This window comes from Phocoena sinus, chromosome 15 (genome assembly GCF_008692025.1).
Source record: "Phocoena sinus isolate mPhoSin1 chromosome 15, mPhoSin1.pri, whole genome shotgun sequence".
NCBI lineage: Eukaryota > Metazoa > Chordata > Mammalia > Artiodactyla > Phocoenidae > Phocoena > Phocoena sinus.
In genome coordinates this window covers 1904757-1924043 of record NC_045777.1, presented here as the reverse complement: position 1 = coordinate 1924043, position 19287 = coordinate 1904757, and the positions used below count along the sequence as shown (strand labels likewise).

Genomic DNA, 19287 nt, shown 5'->3' with positions numbered 1-19287 from the left:
CCTCAGGCTTCCAGCCTCTGGGTGCCCGCTCCAGGCCTGCGAAATCCACAGCCGTTTGCCCACCTGCAGCCTCAGAATCACAAGTATTTCTGAATCACAGGGGTGGTTTCTACACAAGTGAAGGTCCCTGCCCTGGAGACATCTCAGGTCCCTCCCGATCGCAAACATAAGCGGCACCTCTGTGGGGTGTAAATGAGTTAACGTGTGGTCTGTGTTCTCATTTGTGCACGTGGAGGGGCCCTGTCTGCGCCAGCTGCCCGGGGCTGTCCCCGGCCATCACACGTGTGCCCGAGTGCGCACATCACTCCCTGGTGTGTGTGAGCGTGTGCCCCTGCGTGTTCCTCTGCCGTCGGCCCTCCTCCACTCACCGCCAAGAGCCCCTTGCGATGTCCCCGTGTCCCGGGCCTCCTGGCCACCCTCGCCTTCTCCGCGCCCGGTCTGCCTGACCAGCCCAGCCGCCCTGTGACACCTGCCCGTCCGACTCCCTCGGCTGGAGCGGCAGCCGCCCGAGCTGCACCAGGCTTGGCTCTGCGCTTCTCGGAGTGTCTCCCCTTTTTGGAGAACAGGGGCTCCCTGACGAGCACGTGCCCGGCAGAGAGCAACGTTGGAGGGGTCGGTACGTGGATGGACAGATGGACAGGCACAGATCGTGTGTCTGCCCCTTTCTTTGCCGGGTGCCGAGCGCACTGTCCGCGCGTGAGGTCCCCGGCGCTGGGAGGGGCCGCGGCCAGGAGGCTCATCCCGCCTCTCTGAGCTGGACTTGCCTGGAGTCACACTGCCAGAGGCGGTTCCTGTGGTCACCCGAGCCGCCCTCCCGGACCTTAACCCGGCCTTAAATAGCATGTCCTCCCTGGATGTTTGCAACAGCCTTGCGAGCGCTTTGAGAGGAGAATGAAACTGAATGGGTGAGTCAGCAGAGCGGGAGTGCTTTTAAATGCTCTTAAAATACAGAGAGCAAGAAACAGCCCTTTTGGTAAAATGAAGTAAAATCATAAACCAGATCTGGGGGCCTATCCAGAGTCTTCCCTTCCTCCTGTTGGCCCCCCACCTGCAGAGAGGACAGTGGAGGAGGAGGGAGTGCAGGAAGGCGAAGTGGGGGAAGGGAAAGGAGGAAGGGGGAAGCGGAGGGGGGGGGGAGGAGGGGTGGCCTCTGGGGACGGGAGAGAGCCGTCTCTCTACCTGGGCCTTAAGTGCACATGATTTCATTAGCTCAGTCCTGATGCGCAAGAGCTGACGAGAGAGAGGCCGGCAGGTCTAAAAATAGCAGTCCCGCTCCTTGTAAAGGGTCCCCCCAGGGCCCGCCCCCCTGGCCCGCTGCCAGCCTCCGCTCCCTCCTCACCACCTCACGAGGGCCACGTCCAGATGTGACAGGAGCCCAAGAGGGGACCTGGCCCCAGGCCGCCAAAGCCGGGGCCCTGCAGAAGGAGAGGCTCGTGGGCGGAAGGAGCCGTTGGAGGAGCTGCAGACCCACCCTGTTCCTGTAGCAGCTTGTCTGGGGCGACCGGGTGCCGGGGCGGCGCCCCAAAGGAGACTAAGGCAGAAGAGCAGCCAGGCGCCCGTGGGGTGACCTCCAGGCGAGCAGGCTGCCCACTGGGCCCCGCCGGGGACTTGTCCACCCAGGAGGGGCCTTCGGTTTCCTCTCGGGAACCCCCGGCCCCGATGCTCCTCAAACAGAGATCACTTTGGAGGCTGCCGTCCCCGCTCTACCTCTCGGTGCCCTCACCCGTAAAACGGGTGACAGCTGTCCCTGCCCGAGCTGTGGGGACGGCGTGTGGTGTGGGCATGGAGTGTGGACCAGAGCCTGGCAGGTGCCGAGAGCTCTCTAAGCAGTTGCAGCCGTTGTTACTGCAGTGATCACCATCGTTATCTGTCACCAGCGCCCCGAGAGACGTGCCGGCTTGCACTTGCCCGGCTTAGAAACGGTCATTCATTGCCAGCAACACCGGGGGCGATGGCATCTCCACAGCCGGGGACGGCGCGGGGGGCCCCTGGGTGCAGCGGTGGGTGGAGCGGAGCCCTGTTCAGAGCAAGCCTGCCGTCTTCTCCCTGCGTCCGGGGACCACCCAAGCCTTATCCTCGCTCTTCATGAACATCACCATCGGGAGAGCGGGAAGTTTTGCACCAGGCCAGTGCCACCCTCTCCCAGGCGTACGAAATCACAGCCACAAACCTGACCCGCCCTTGTGGATTGTCAAGACTGTCAGTACGCGTGCGGCTACATTTCTCGTGGTGGCTGAAAATGTAGGTGTGACCGTGCGTTTGTGAATGGACACCTGGGTATGGTTTTTATATGTAAAGCTCTTGGTAGCAAGAGCTGATGGAAAGAATAGGGGGGCCTCGGAAATAACTGAAATAACGTAGCTGCTGGGAGGAGTGACGTTATTTAAATAACGCACGCGATTCCCTCAGCCTGGTCTGTGTCCCTGGGGAAGGGCTCCAGGGCAGGGACGGCCTCGGTCACGTTCACAACCAGAAGGAAGGGGGCGCTTCTGGCACAAAACTGGGGGCCAGGAGCCCCCTCACCCTCAGCACTGGCTGTGCCACACGCTGGCCGTGGACCTGAGGGGGTCCGGTAACCTCTGTGAGGCTCGGTTCCCTCTTCTGAGCCATGGAAAGCCCAGGACTCCTGACAGATTCGTGAGATTCAGTACGACACGGTGCTCCAGGTGCCTCGCGGGACACCTGAGTGACAACCGCGTGAGGAGCGAGCGAATGAAAACTCACAGAATGTTCATTAGTTCATGAAATGTTCAATAAGATCACAGACTTCTTAACGGTCAAAAACCACCCCCCATTTTTCCAAAGAATCAGATGGACTCCTGGAATCTTGGACGAGAGAGTAAAGGTCCGGGCGGGGCCACCCCCTCCAGGGTCCTCAGGAACCCCCAATTCCTGGAGCACCCCCGACCACAGCCTTGGCCGTTAGCACGGCTCCCACATCCCCGAGATGGAGCTATGGACCAGATGGCCCTTCCTCCCTCCAGTGACGCTGGGCCCTTGGGGGAAGCACATCCCTCCCAGCCCAACTCTCTAAACATAGGAATGACACGCTTGTGGTCAGCCATCCTCTAAACATAGGAATGACACGCTTGTGGTCAGCCATCCTCTGGGTGTGAGCACAGCAGTTTAGCAGGGGTCCTGGGCATCTCCCACGCCTGGGCGTCTTGGCGGGTCTGCGGCTGGATTCGCCACCGTCACCCCTGCTGGCTCTCCTGTGAGTGCAGGTGGGAGGGGTTCATCAGAGGTGCCACCAACTTAAGAGCCACGAGCTCCATTGTGATGGGGCGTCAGTGGGATTTACTAATGAGGAGCTCAGACCTCCGTTCTGACTGCCACTCAGAAAGGACCTTCTGCATAAATAACCCTCCTCAGACCTGGAACCGCTGCCTGCCTCCTCCACGCAATTCCCGTGTCTCCCGAGATTCCTGCGTCTCCCGAGATTCCTGCATCTCTGTTTTCCTCAACAAAGGGCTGTTAATTAGTCCCAGAACCTAGAGAAATCCCTCTCCTTAGGTGGGCTCAGAACCGTGCTGAGACCGAAGCCTCGTGGTGCAGTCGCGGCAGGGCAGTGGGCGGCGAGCTCTGCTTCTCCCATCAGCATCCCCATCTTCACGGGGTGCGTGAACATTAGATTAGGACCCCAGGAACTTGTCAAGGCAACACTGGGAGTGGGAGTCACGCCGGAAAACACAAGTCGCTCGGACCAGGGCTCGTGGTTGTTGCCGCTATGGCTGATGTTTCCTGGACAGGGAAATGGATGTGAAATCAGGGGTGCTGGACCACAGTGCGGCATTCATTACCAAGGAAACCCAGAGGGAGAGGCAGGTTTCACGCTCCCTGCCGTAGACGAGATGGCATGAGACAGGTTTCAATGTTTTGCTTTAAAATGAGACTTTTAACATTTCTGAGACAGAGTGTTTTCTCTGGAGACGATGTGTCTAATGGATGGTGAATATCCATTTTCTTAATAGATGTTACATTTTAGAGCAGCTTTCGATTTATGGAAAGACGCTCCCTCTCTCCCTGCACAGATTCCCCTGTTATTAGCATCTTGCGTTGTTACGGTTAGTGGGGAACGCTGTTACTGTGGATGAACCTGCGCTGACACTCATCATCACCCAAGGTCCATAGTCTACCCTAGGGTTCCCTCCTGGTGTTGTACGTCCCATGGGTTTGGACAAATTTGTAATGAGACCTATCCATTTATCACAGTGTCGCCCAGAGTGTTTCCACCACCCTAAAGATCCTCGGTGCTCTACCTGTTCATCCCTTCCTCCCCTCAACCCCTGGCAACCCCTGGTTTTTTTAGTGCCTCCATAGTTTTGCCTCTTCCAGAATGTCATGTAGCTTTTTCAGGTTGGCTTCTTTCACTAAGTAAAATGCATTTACGTTTCCTCTTTGTCTTTCCATGGCTTGATAGCTCCTTGGATATCCATTTTTGAAGCTAAGAGAAATGGAATCTGTGCCTTTTCCAGATTCTCAAGCAAATCCTGGGTGCCAGAGGACCCCGGTGGTAGGTGCTGGAATTCGTGGTGAGGAGGGCTGGCCCAGTGCCTGGTGGCCCAGCTTACTTGGCAGGAGCGGTTGGAGCCACGTGAGCCAGGCGGTGGCCTTGGGGGCACAAAGGACGGCCCCCAACATCCTGGGGGAAAGGGGACCCTGAAAGCGGGCCAGGGCTGGGTAGGGGAGAGCAGTCCTGCACACAGAGTGGAGGGGAGCGGGCAGGATGCAGGGCGGGATGGAGCAGGCCTGGATGGCTGAGCCACAGACCATGCGGAGGGAGACCCGTGGGCAGCTCAGGTGGCCCCCCCGTGGAGACACTTGTACCACCCAGGACACCTCGGAGTCTGCACCCCACTGCAGCAGGGCTCCCTAAGGACCCACTTTCTCCCACGAAGTTAGAGGCTCTTCCACGCCGCTGGAGGCAACACAGTCTGTGTGCACAACACAGTGTGACAACACAGTCTATGGGCACACGTGAAACCTGGGGGTGACTGAGAAGACGTGGAAAATGCACGGAACCAATTGAGAAGGAATTGGCTCTGCTTTGCGCCCACATCGCTGCAACGGGAGTTTGGCGAAGAGGCACAGAGGAAAGTGTGGGGGGAAGACTCCTCGGGTCTGAGGTTTCCAGCAGATGCAGACCTGGCCCTGGTTCTTGCTGGAGCCTTCTAAGCAGATCGTGAAGGGACTCGGGTGAAGGGGCACGTGACTCCGCCTGTTCTCGGCCAAAGGCAGGGCCTCTTCAGGAAGGAAGGATCACATCATGGTTTGAACGCACATCAATTTTAAGTTTAAAGGCCCAGGCGAGATTCCAACCACGCTCATCCTCATGGACACGTCCTCCGAGAGGCAGGGCACCCCCAGCCCCATCCTCGCGGGTGACGGGACTGGAGGGTGGCGGGCAACCTCTTGCCCGTGGTGCTAGGAGACGTGCCACAGCAGAGCAAGCCGACCCTGAGCACCAGCTCGGTGGTCCTCTAATGGGCGCACCCCCCTCCCCTGCCCCCGTGATCCGCGTCGGCCCCCGGGGGTGCCTGTCCCCCCCGCCCAGACTCGCGCCGTGTGGGGCTTCGCACAGACGTCCTGCTCATGGAGAGGGTCAGCAGGTACCCTCACACTTTGCTGGAAATGGCGCTTTTCCAACTTGTGTCAGCAAATGTCCGCCTCGGGAATCTGTGCTGAGCAAAATGATGGCAGAAGAAAACAAGAAAACACAGCCAGCCACAGTCTCAGGCGTCCATCCTGGCCCCGGGGCACCTTCCTGAGGTCCAGGCGCACCCACGGCATCTGCCGGTGACCACACTCAGGCCGGTTGCTCCGGGGGTCCGCCTGGTGGGCAGACCACTCCCGGGCTCAGTAGATGCAGGGTCTCCATCCATGACCGGCCTTCCCTGACTCCACAGGCAGGAGGGGTGGGGCTGATGCCTGTGTGCGGTCAAGGGAGATGTCTGATTCGGACTGAGTGGAAAAGAGGCAAACGTAACAACATTTTATGTATAAAATACACATTTCAGGAAAGAGTCTGGAAGGACAGCCAAGGATGCCAGTTACCTGGGGCTCCAGTGATGCCCCGTCCATCCCAAGGCTGCGGGGGGAGCAGCAATGCGGGGCCTGCGACAGCCCCTTCTCAGGGGAGTCCACTCAAGCACAACCCCCATGCCTGTCCCACATTAGTAAAACCCACTGAACCTCTGTCTGCTGCTTATGATCACCGTGCACTAGCAGTTCTAAACAATGTCCACCCCGCCCCTGGAGTGGACAGCACTGGAGTTGAATGAAGCTCTGGGGAGAAAGGACTCAACAGCTGAGATAAATCCAGGAAGGCTCCTCGGAGGAGGCGGCCCGCATGGTAAAGGGTGTTGCAGAGCATTTCAGGCACGGGAAACTGAATGCACTGAGGCTGAGCGCTTGGAGCGTTTGGCCCACAGGGAGGGGATGAGCTATGGGAGAGTCAGGGTGCAAGTGAGCCTCGGGAGGCAGGTGGGGTGAGAACAGCCCACGAGTCCTCTCAGCTGCACCTGGAGGGCGTGGTCTTTGGGGCCACTGCGTTCAAGCTCTGCCTCCATCACTTTCTGGTTGGGAGACTGGAGGCCAGGGACGCCCCCTCTCCTCCTGGTTGCCCATCAGTAGAGCAGAGGAGGATAAAGGTGGTCTCCTCCCTGGGGGGGGGGCCGTGAGGGTAAATTTGAGGGTACAGCGTAGCGAAAGGCTGAGCTCCGAGTAGGGCTCTCAGTGGCCACTTGACCGTTCTCCCCGTGGCTTTAGATACAGTCAGGCAGGGAGAGGGGTGCATCGCGTGCTTGGTGCCCACCTCCCTGAAGCCTAGGTCCCCCCCAGGGACAAGTCCTGTTTTGGAGAATCAGTGAGGGAAGAGGCATCCCCGGGGGCACTGTGCAAAGAGCAAGCCCCACCGGGGCTGTGCTCAAGGCCTCCTCTCGGCCTTTCTCACCTTCTGAGATGGCCCACACCCTGTCTGTGGAGTGTGTTTCTCTCTAAGTAAATCCGCTTCTTACCCATCACTGTGTCTCTCACTGAATTCTTTCTGCGCTGAGACGTCAAGAACCTGAGCTTCATTGAGTCCTGAAACCAGGTGTGGGTTTGGGCTGGGTTCAAGTCCCACTCTCAGGTGCACGGTTTCAAAGGCTCAAGTTGATTCCCGCTGAAGCCTCACACCTGGCAGAGCCACTCAGGACACTCAGTGGGGGATAAGCCGTGTTTATTCAGAATACTCATGGATCTTAGTGGAATTACTTCATTTGTGAGTCTTGACTTCCCTATCCCATCTTTGCTCCCTTTTGAACTCCACAGCAGGTCCACCAATAATGAGGCCAACCCCGGGGAGGACCCAGAGGCCCTGTATATCACGACGCTCCACAGGGAAGATGGTCCAATCCTGAAGGTGCCTTTGATTCCAAATCTCCCGCCACAAGTAGAAGCCAGGGAGCACAGTGGGGGACGCGGTTCAGATCAGGCCATCTCTGAGCGGTTTGGTGTGATTCTGTGCACAGAGCCCTGGTATGAGGTCAACTCGATTTATGTGTTTCACTGCTCAGATCACTCTATAACTACATGGTAACAGAAAGTACAGAGAATTCAGTAAAAGCCACCGTGGAGTCCATAGAGGGGAAGTGGGGTAGGTGAGGAAAAAAAAAAAAAAAAAAAAAAGGCCTCCTCTCCAACCCTGACCTTTACCTGAAGCATGTGCTGCCCCTGGGGCTGCCCTGGCCTCCCCTGGCTGCCCAGCCCCTGGCCGGTGCCCGGAGCGTGGAGACGCAGTGAGTGGGGGATGACGGACGGACGGAGGGAGGGAGGGAGGCTGACTCCGCCGGGTGAACGTATTTACTCCGCAGCACGTGCCGGCTACGAGCTCACCTCTGGCTCATTTGATCTTTCTCAGCGCAACTAACAAGAAAAATAATTTAAAAAGCAAAAGGGGGGACTTTCAGCACCATGGTGCACGTCTCCAGCATGCCAGACTCGGGGAGGCACAGCCCCCTGCCCCCGTGAATGTCAGCAGGCTGCCGCCAATGCGGAAGCAGACGCGGGTGTCACTCACGCCTGTTCGCAGCATGCCGTCCCCTCGTTCTCCTCACGGAGCGAGCAATTAAAAATGATGAGGGTAGAGGGTTAAATGTAAACCCTCTTGGTGGGGGAGCCGCCGGGCTTCCTTTCATGGGTGCCGCACGTTCTCGGCAGACGCTGTGGATAAGCATGGCTGCACCTGTCTGCTGCCAGCCAGCGAGATGGGCGCGGGGGAGAGAAAAATTTTCTAAGAAAGGGCTTTGCACCGTCCTGGAAAAAGGAAAGAAGCGGGTCTCTGCTGTTTAGCCGAGGGCCTAATTATGGTGCTACACAGGCAGAAATGCGAATCGGCGTGATCTTCATATTTCAGAACTGGTCGGAGCCAGGACCCCGTGCCGCAGATTCTAGCACGTGGACTGCAGAGTTTTCACTTATGAGGTGTGCACACCAGCTGCAAACGTTAGGAAGGCACAAAATTCTAAGGAAAACAGGCTTGCCGCACGCTTTGCATTTTGGGCATCAGTTAACTAGGTATTAGAAGTGCCCAGGGCCCTGATGGAGAGCGCTGGTGTCTGTAACGGCGCTGGGCCTACGTATCTCTGGGGCACATTCTACAGTGTCATCTTCTCTCAGCAAATTCAGTTTGCTCATCGATAAAATGAGGGGCTGGAGGAGACGATCTCTGGGGCACCTTCCAGTCCTGACATCCTAGAGGCTTGTGACACTCCTAGGAGGCACTGGAGACCCGGTGAAGCTCTCTCGGGTCCCCGCGTGGTGCGGTACCCAGCACACAGACACGCAACACGTGAAGGCACGCAGGCAGCTTCCAGGATGGCAGCTCAGAGCCCCGCTTCGTGAAGCCTTCATCTCCCTCCCGGGCCCCAGAGCGCTCTCCCCACCTCTCCTCCGACGTCAGCACTTCCCCGTCTCTTTGGCCTGCACTTGGGCTGGGAGGGGAGAGGCCGTGGGGAGGGGAGCTGGGGTCGTGGATCACGGCTGTTTCCAGGGAGGTTTTGTGAAGCTCTGGGCACGTGGGGCCTGGGGGGGCTGGGGGTCTTGAGGGGCAGGAAGCTGAAGCCGCCCTTCTCCCTGTCCTTCCAGCATCCAGGAGGCAGGGGCTCAGGGAGGCCCTGGAAACTGCTTGAGGGTAAAATTCACGTACGTAAGTTTCACCACTTCAGGTGAACAGCGATGCCGTGGCGCCTAGTACATCCACATGCGGAGCAGCCATCAGCTCCCTCTGGTTCCAAAGCTTCTTGTCACCCCAAAGGAGACCCCGTGCCCATGAGCAGTCGCTCGACAGCCCCCGGCCGCCACCCAGCTGCATCTGTCTACGCTGGCCGCAGCACCAGCCCTCCCGGAAGGGCAAGGGCTGTGGCGACGGCCACCAGGAGGCCCCACAGTCAGCAGACAGCACCCTTGGGGGATAAAGGGAGACCCACAGGGACGCAGCCGCGCCCAGCGGATGACCCACGGGAGGCTCCCTCGGGGGCCCCAGGACCAGTTCGGGGTGGCTGCAGTGTCCTGAGGTTTTGCCGGCACTGCTGGACTTGTCTCCTCTCCCCCTGCCCCGCAGGGTCTCCCTGCGCCGCCTCCCTGGTGATGCATCGTTGCTGGGTGGGTGGCTGAATCACCTGGTTGAGGACCCTCCCTGGATTCCTTGCTCTCTTTTTCTTCCTTTTCCCCTTCTTTTCCTGGCTCTTGAATTTCTCTCTCCCGAGTAGAAGTGTGTGCAGGAGTCCTGTGATCCACTGTAGCTAAATTTGGAGGACGTACTTCTGAAGTCACAGCGGTGGACCCCTAACTCAGTTCACTGGGTGTTTTTATGGCTGGAAAAGGCTATGACCCTCTCTTAACATTGGCCCCGAAGGGAGGCCGTCACATCCGCTCAGGACGCCTCCTCAGCCCCACAGGCTGCTGGACCTTCCTAGAAACCCCTGGAGTGACACGGAGGCCCTTCCCTCCTGGCTGGGAGTTCCCTAACCCTGCCCATCTCTTGGAGTCTGCAGGTCATCCCACTGGCTGAGGACCTTCCTGTGCACTTGTTTTGACTCTTGTTCACCCCAACAGCCTGGCTCCCGTCACACTGGCTCTGAGTCCTTGACACCCCACACTCCCTGTGCTCAGGACCTTTGCACGTGCCGCCGTGTGGCCTGGAAAGCTCTCCGCTGCCCAAGCTCTCCTCTTGCATCCCTCCGTGCTCAGCAGAAGCACCAGGACCTCCTCCTCGGGAAGCCCTCCCGCCGCACGTCCGGGTCAGGCGCTCTCAGAACCGGCCTCCTTCCTTCACGCAGAGCCCCCTGCCCCCGCCAGCCCCTGGGAGCCACGTCCGCAGTGTGACAACTCACTCCCGCTCTGAGCTCCATCTGACGATCACTGTGCTTTTTGCTGACTGTTGGGTCCATAAATCAACACGAATGGATGGATGTTGGTGCCCCGGGAGCTCTGCGTGTGCAGCTGCCTTCACCACAGGGCAAGGGGTTCCACCAGGGGCAGAATCGGGGGGCAGCCCTGGGGCGGGGGAGGCCACGGGGGTTCCAGCAATAACTCAGTGGGCCCTCTGGAGACGTGTCGGCAGGGACACCAGGATGACAGACAGAGACTAACATTTACGCAGTGCGAAGGAAAATGCATCTCAATGACAGATGGCCAGCCAGGTGCGCCCCTGCCCTTTATCTGGATGGGCAGCGCCCCAGCCCGAGGACAGCCAGCCCAGACTGCCGATCAGCCTCAGCTCTGCTTTCCCGATTTCCCGGCGAGGGGTGAGGGAGGGGAGGCCCCCTGGAAGACGGAATCCTGCACATAGTTGATTTCCTGGTGCTCAGGCCTTCCCACCATGTCCTGCTGGACGCTTTCCTGGGCGTTGGTCTCTCACGTGTGCTTCTCGAATAGCCATCGACGGTGCTGTTGCCGCTCTAAATGCTGGGCCTTTTCGGCGTCGAGTCACATTTCAGGAGCACGGCAGACGCGGGCGGGTATCCATTCTTCTCTGGACGGCTTCTCGGGATGAACAGGGCTTGGAACTGGAATCGGTCCTGTCCGAAGGGAGAGGCGGGCGCTGGGGGCCAGGCCTGTGCTGGGGAGGGGGAGCCAGCCCCCAGTTGTGCGAGAGGGTCAGAATCCCAAGCGCTGGCTGACCCCACGCGTCCCGCAGGGCTCCCCTCCCCACCCCTTGGGCCGGCCCCTCTTGGTGACCCCGTACAAGCCTGGGCGATTCCACCATCTGCGCTGCCATTTCCCAGTCACCTCCCACCCGGAGCCTCCGCTCTGTGTTCCCAGGTAGATCCCCAGAGCCAGGCACCAGGGGGCCCATAAATGTTTGTGGGATGAACAACCTCGTGTGACCTTGGCCCAGTGCTCTGCTCCCTGTCTCCTCAGGTGGGTAACATGGGTACTGGCCGGAGCTCAAGACAAGTTGTGTTCATCCAGCCTCTACACTGCGCTGGCCCCGTCCATCCTTTGCGGCTGCTCCCAGAGGCCTGTGCTCAGAGAGGCCACTGCTGGTCGGGTCACACACCTGGCGTCCCAGCCCCATCCCGAAGGGGCCTGCCGGTGTGGGCATGGCTGCAGCGCACCCCTGCACCCGGAGCTCACGCTTGCCCTCCTCCTCGGCAGGCATCAGTGCATACACCTCCCCACCCTCCCGGGACCCCGCCCTCGGGCAGGTGTGCTGAGTCCTGCCCCCAGGGCCCAGCCGGCCTCCCCCCCCCGCCCCCCCCCACCCCCCCGGCGCTGGCTGCCCAGGGGCCACGGCCGCCACCCCTCCGAGGGGACGAGGCAGCGGGGGCTGTGACTGTGTGTGTTTAACCAACTGGACCTGATTTCTCTCGGGAGTCCTCCCATCTCTTGTCACGTTTGTTTAAAACTAGTGGAAGTAGTTAGCAAGCCGCAGAGACGCACAGCGGGGCTGGGCGGTGGGTGACGAGCGCCCGGCAGGCCCCACATCCCGGCCTCGGAGGGAAGGAGGTTCTGTCTCCCTCCAAGCAGATCTCCTCTGGTGGAGCCTGAAGGAGGTTGTGAGCCCGGGGCCCGCACATCCAAGCAGGCATTTTCTCCCCACGAAGTGTGGAAGACCTTCTCGGACCCTCATGCTGGGACCACAGCACCCGGCCTGGTCCGCACAGGAGCTTGTGAGCATGCGACGGCCTGGCAGCACCTTTGCCCCTAAAAGAGGACGACGTTTAACCTGCAGAGATAGAGGCAGACTCCAGAAATAAAAAGTAAGCAAGAGGAGGAAAGTGGGTTGCAGAGGAAACAAAGATAGAACATTGGGCAGAAAGTGCTAAGGTTGGTAAATGCCTCAGCACTGCTAGGTCCCAGCTACCACGTTGCCTCTGAGCTTCCTGGTGGCCAAAGCGAAGAGGGAAACTGCCTTGGGGCAATTCACCAGAAAAAGGCAAATGGGCTTCTGGGTGACAGGAACCGTTCCTGCCCCAAGACCTCAGACGCGTCTCTGGAGAGTCTGCCCCTCAAGTGCTCGCTTCCCTTTTTTTTTTTTTTTAACATCTTTATTGGAGTATAATTGCTTTTCAATGGTGTGTTTCTTTTGTACAACAAAGTGAATCAGCTATATGTATACATATATCCCCATATCTCCTCCCTCTTGCGTCACTTCCCATTTTTATGGCAAGACGTCGTGTTTGTAACCTGAGCAGTTTGCATGTTGAGAAATTTAAACCCACGTTCCTCAGGGTTTCAAACGGGAGTTCACTTATTCAGAGCTAAAGTGCCATGAACGCCCCTGGTGTCTCAGAAGAACAAACCTTCCTGATCTTTCCCTTTGAAAGAGAGACACAGCCCAGGCACGCACAAGGAAGGCACTGTTCTGAATTCCCTTCCTTCTGGAAAGCTGGCACCCAGCACCGTGGGCACTCGGAACGTCCCCCATCTCCCCACAGTCACCTTCCAGCTCCTGCTTCCTCACTGACGAGGGCTCGGAGTCTCAGACGTGATGGTGAAACCAACCTGTTGGGTTGAGCCGATCAGCCAAGCCTCAGTCACACTGAAGCTGGAGGCTGGGTTCCATGTTGTCCCAAAGCCCCCATGCCTCCTCGCGTGGAGGGCCCGAGTCAGACCCAGGCTGGAAAGATGTTAAGAGCAACCGCGAGGAGAGGCCCAACTTTATCATCATAGGTCACGTCTGGTGGTGCCACCTTTAATGTCCTGAGGGCTCCCGTCCGCTGAGGACGTCTGTCCCCTGCAAGGTCCCAGGCTCCTGTGGACGGTACTCCGAACTTCCTGTTGGGGCAGCTCCTATGAGGGTGATTTTTTTCTCTGACAGCAATGTCCACACTTCCCTCAAATGCCACCAAAGCTGTGCGCCTATTTTTTAAAAAAATACAACTACACCATCACTTAATCCTGAAGAAACTCAAACCCTCCCACTACTGTCCAATCCCATTCATGTTATTAGAAATTTTCTTTCAGAGCACAAAGGGCTTACTCATGTACTTTGTGCTAATCTCCCGGCAATCATAGAGCTGTCATTTTTATCTTTGTCAGTGACAGTTGGGCATCAGAAATAATTGATCCACTCCGTTTTTGGCTGATTTTAATTTGTTTACCGACAGGGAGGACAGGACTACAAAGGCAGTTTGGAATTTTCCTGTCACTTGAAAAAGAATGTGATTATCCCCCCACTAGGGGGGCATTTCCCTGGGGCCACAGCCCACTCCTCACCTTGGTTGCCGTCGTCCACCCGAGGACCCCTGTCTGTGAGCTCTGGAGTCTGTACACACACGGAAATGTCTGGTTTCCTCACATTTAAAAACATTTTTATATTAAACCCACACGTGGGGATTGCTGGGGACTGGGGAGAGTCTGAAGTGAAGGAGCTGAAACAAGGGAACGTTTTGTTATTTATTATTTCAAGGCAGCCAACAATAAAAGGTGAACGCAGGGGCAAACACTTATCAAACCTAACAGTGAGGGGCTCTTTTTAGTTTCTCGAATAAATAGTAATTAAATCATGTAAGCTGTAATTTCATGACAGTGAAATTGCTTAAAAAAACCAGTCGTCCCACCGTGATTGCTGAGATGCCCACACTTCTATAAACACCAGGTAACTTTATCCGTCGTTTGTATCAGCAGAATGTGACACTGGCTGTTGGCGTCTCATAATTCACCACATTAGGTGGCAGCTGCAAGAGCACACGTGTGAAAAAGGCACTGATGTGATGCCGGTGAATGCGCGGCTTCCGAGATGTCTTTTCCTGCAGGGGGTTTACAAACGGTCCAGGTGATGGAGTCAGTGGGAGGGGCTGACAATTCACTGCCTAATTACTGTTTGGGAAGCACAGCAACGTACCCGCCCTGCAGTGGCAGTAGACCATCCGCCTTCCACGCCTGCTTCCAAGTCACCGAGAAAGCTCTCGGCTGCCCCAAGGTGACCAGGGAATTGGTTGAGGGTAAAGAAACTCCTCCCCCCGCATGGCTCAGACTCAGGTGGAACCCAAAGTTGATAGTGACCGGGAGACGCGTTTGCAGGAATGAGAACAGCTGTGTTTCAGAGAGACTGAACATGCATTCATCGCTTTGGGTCGATGTTCCTTTTTCTAAGGCCTCAGCTAATTCCCTACGGGGTAGAGATAAAACCCAGTACCTGAAGGTCGAAAAGTCAATTAAATCACCACTTTCTCGAAGCTCGTTAGAGACCAAGGACCCGCTGCTGGAAATAAGCTGTGAGTGGGCGCCTGCCCGCCAGGCGGGTCCCCAGCGCCCTGACCTTCTCCCCCTCCTCTTGCAGTCAAGTTCAGCAGCTGCCTGGGGACCAAGGGGACACACTATGAGACCGACAGCATGGACTTCAAAGTCGGCACCGACGGGACGGTCTTCGCCACCCGGGAGCTGCAGATCCCCTCCGAGCAGGTGGCCTTCACCGTGACCGCGTGGGACCGCCAGACGGCCGAGCGCTGGGACGCCGTGGTACGGCTGCTGGTGGCCCAGACCTCACCCACGAGCTCCGGACACAAGGTAAGGTGTGACTACATGCGGGGGGTCGGGGAGGCTGGGTAAGGGTCCTTCCTCCTTCAGGTCACCGAGCAGAACCTCTGCAGAGGCCGACACTTGAGTGGGCGGCGTGGGCCGGGAGGGGGACCCCTGACCTCCCACCTTCCACACAGGGCTGCCCACAGGCTCCACCCCCACTGAGCGTAGTGCACAGCTGTCAGCACCCTTTTTTGGACAAGGGCCCCACAGCTCCGCTTCTCACCGGGCGCCTCTCCTGCCTGAGGCTTGTAGCCCACCAGCCCCGGAGGCTCCCAAGACCCAGAGGGGCAAGAAGTAAGACAGAGGCCACGTGGCTGGCCTTGCGAGGTGATCAGAGTAGCTGGTGTGAGACTGATTCAGAGAGAGGGAAATGGGGAGGGGGGGGGGAGGGGGAGGGGGGTGAAGGGGGAGGGATGGCACCCTTCACGTAGACACACACCAGCCACTATCACCGGCCTCCGCAGCCCTCCCTCCAGCTTCACCTCTGACTCGGTTGTGTGGCCCTGTTGACCGGACAGGAGGGGTGAATTCACTTCCCCTGGTCCTGAAAGGCCTCTCAGCCCCACAGGCCCCAGGAATCCGGGACCAGACCCCTCAGCCCCCAGAAATCCCCACACTAGGTTTCCCGTGTCTGAGGGGGACCAGGTCTGCTTACCTCTGCCCGTCCCGTGTTTCGGCAGCTGCGTTGGCCTCCGCGTGAGGGCTCCCCGGTCAGCAGAGAAGTTGCTGCCCAGCTGACCTGCATGACGGGTCCAGCTACACACGTCCACCTACATGAAGGGTGGACCCGTGGGGAGGGAGATGCCCTTACAGTCAACAGGAGGCCTCAGGGTCATCAGTGTTATGATGTGTGTGGGTTCACCAGCAAAAGAAACACACTGGTTAAAGCAGGACAGGCCATCGGGGACAGCATTTGTGGGTATTCCCTCGGAAAAGGGTTCGAGGGAAGTAGAGGGTTAGACCAAGTTGACCAGATCCCTTTCTGCAAATTTGCCCAGAACCTCACAGGACTAAAGGGCTCAGTGAACCTCAGTGGGAGACAGTCTGCAAGTTTCCCCAAACCTATTTGACCAAGGAACCTTCTTAATGGGACATCTTACAAGGCAGGTGTTCCGAGGAGCCCACTTTGGTAAACAGGGGCTGTGTTTCATGTGTCTCGTTAAACAACATAGAGGTGGTTTTGGTGAGAAAAGGAAAAGTGGTGACTCGGTGGATAGCCTTATCTTGGTGGTGAGCTGACCCCGTTGGGAAGGACGTCCTGAGTGCCCTCGTGGGTGTGCTGAACCAGGTGTTGAAACACGCTTCTAACGGGCGCCCCCCAGATCGTGAGCCTCACCTTGGGGATGTTGAAAACCCTGAGACAGATGGATGTGGTTTTCCATTCCTTCCCGAATGACCATGACAAATCACACCCTGGTGAGAGGGCAGCGTGGCCCACGCAGGGGCCCCTCCCTGTCGGCAGCCAGGCCAGGGGCAGCAGTGGGAAGGCTTACACCCCTGACTGTGATGCAAGAACTGCGCCTTGTGGGCAGGAGTAGGGCTCCCTAGCGCCCGTGGATGGCCTCAGGTAAAAGGCATTAATTAAAAATATAGGGACTTCCCCGGCGGTCCAGTGGTTGAGACTTTGCCTTTCAATGCAGGGGGTGTGGGTTTGATCCCTGGTTGGGGAGCTAGGATCCCACGTGCCTCGCGGCCAAGAGACCAAGACGTAATACAGAAGCGATACTGTAACAAGTTCAGTAACGACTTTGAGGATGGTCCACAGCAAAACAACTTGTAAAAAGTAAAAAGAAGATAAAAATAACGACACCTTTTGTCAGGCATGGTAATGAAGCAATTTCTGATGCAGTTAATCCCCTAATCCTCCAAAAAGGGTGACTTCAGTCAGTCCTTAGGACATGTGAACCTCCAGCCCCACAGCAGGCAGGCCCGAGAAGCACCCAATCTGCAGATTCCACATCCCAGGCCCAGAGCATCCTTGGGGCTGACTTTGTGGGGTTACACCCTGAGCACGTGAAACATGACCCTGTAGGTGGTGGGCAGAGTCTCTGCAGCCCACCTGACCCAGTCCTTCCCTGTTTATTTCATGTCCCCTTCGTTGCTGATGGCTCCCTGCTTCCTCCTTCTTCAAATCCAAAGAGCCCTGCCCTGACTTTCTAGGACCCCACCTAGACCCTGCCCTAAGTGCGTCCACATTGATCCTCACAACATCTCCAGAAGTGGGCGCTGTCACTGTCCCCACTTTACAGGTGGGGAAACAGAATCACGTGACTGCAACCTCTTTGCTGCATGGGAGAACCGATGTTCTGGAAAGGAGTGAAAAAACGACTTTCTAGGGACAGCTGAGCCCGGCATCGTAACGGAGCCTGGCTGCCCTGGATTGTCAGTTTGAATCAAGGCTTCTCCAGCTTACTGGCTGACGTTCTAGGACAAGCATACAACCTCTCTGAGGTTTACTGCTCTCGAAAATGGGACAACTGTGTTACCTACATCCTATCCAAGGGTTGTTGAGAGGATTATGTGAGATTATGTGAGGTCAGGCAGGGTGCAGGCTCTATGAGAGCCCTGTCCCCAAAGAGGCAAAACATAGTTGCTCTTACTGCTGTCGTTGGCATGGTCCCAGCCCTCTGCATCACGTGCTCATCATGGCCGCTGGGCCCTCACCAGGGTGGTGCCGGGGGGACAGGGAGGTGGGTCTTTGTGGGACGCCGGGTCACTCAGTTGATGTGCCCTTACAGAGACCAGTGCCAACCTTTGAATAATGTCACTCTGTGTAATTGGGTTAAGGTGATGCCAGATTGCTGGTGTCCTTGGTCACCGGCCAGAAGCAAACCTAACTCTTCTCCAGTGGAAGGTATCATATACCAGACCTCAGATTACATCTCCTTTTATATACAATGTCCAGCACTCAACCGAAAATGACTGGAGGGACAAAACGAGGTAAATAAAAATCAAGAGGAGGAGCAGATGATAATCAAAGACCCACAGGGCTCCAGGTAATAAGAGTTATCAGACACAGATTTTATCATAATTATGCTCACTGTCTTTGAGCACATTAAATGCAAGATTTTGACAGAGGATTGGAAGATGAAAAAAGAATTAATTGGGCAGTTTAGGACTGAAAAATATAACAAACAAAATTAAGAGCTCAATGGACAGATATATCTGCAGATTAGACACAGTTGAAGAGAAGATTAATGAAGCAAAAAACATCAGAAGAAATATTCAGGCCAAAGTGTAAGGAGATATCCAGAGAGAAAACACAAAGGAAAGAGTAAGAGATATTGGGAAAATGGTAAGAAGTTCTAACATGAGTATGTTTGGAATATGAGGGGGAGAGATAAAATGGAGCAAAAGTAATATATGAAAAAGTATCAGCAGAAAATATTCCAAAACTGGCAACAGACATCCAGGCATAGATTCAAAAAGCCCTGTGAACTCTAAACAGGATAAATATAAAGAAAACTGCACTTAGGCACTTTCTTAGTCCATTCAATAGGCTATAACAAAATACCATGGACTGGGGGGCTTACAAACAATAGAAATTCATTTCTCACTCTTCTGGAGGCTGGAGGTCTGAATCAGAGTGGCACAGGGTCAGGTTCCCATGAGGGCCCTCTTCCAGATTGCTGCCTTCAGACTCATATCCTCACATGGCAGAGAGCAAAGACAGGAGGCCAGCTCACTCACAACTCCTGTAAGGACACTAATCCTGTCATGGAGACTCCATCCTGATGACCTCCCTTAATCCGAATCACCCCCGAAAGGCCTCACCTCCTAATATCATCCCATCGGGAGATAGGGTTCCAACAAAAGAATTTTGGGAGGACACAGTCCACAATAGGCATTTTAAGGTAAAATAGTTGAAAGCAAAAGTCAAGGAGAAAATCTTGGAAGCAAATAGAAAAGACAGAGTTTCTTTGAAAGAGGAATAATTCGATGTGAAACTGACTTCTCAACAGGAACTATGGAGGTTAGAAGACGATGGAATGATATTTTTTAAAGTGCTAAAGAAAATAGAATTCTATTATTCAGTAAAATGTCCTTCACAGAGTAAAGGTGAATAGAGACATTTTTAAACAAATAAAAACTGAAAGAATCTGTCACAAGTTGTGTTCTTCAGGCAAAAATAAGATGATTTGAAGTAGAAAACCAAGAATGAGAAGATTAAGTAGATGGGAGAATACCAGTGTATAATTACAGGTAATGTTTTGTGGGATGTAAACAAGAGGACTCAAATTCATGACAAGAATGGCATAGATTTTGAGAAAGGAT

At 56.1% G+C, this 19287-nt stretch overlaps 1 protein-coding gene across 5 annotated transcripts in view; it reads left to right on the top strand.

Moving 5' to 3' along the window:
- The window catches only part of CDH4 (cadherin 4), a 558545-nt gene that overhangs the window by 382761 nt on the left and 156497 nt on the right, over nt 1-19287 (top strand). For 4 of the 5 annotated variants that reach the window (XM_032606700.1, XM_032606699.1, XM_032606703.1 and 1 more), the window contains one exon: nt 14771-14997. In XM_032606700.1, coding sequence (XP_032462591.1) covers nt 14771-14997 — 227 coding nt within the window. Of the gene's footprint in view, nt 1-775; nt 906-14770; nt 14998-19287 lie in introns of those variants that run through there. The other variant, XM_032606701.1, reaches the window with a different exon arrangement.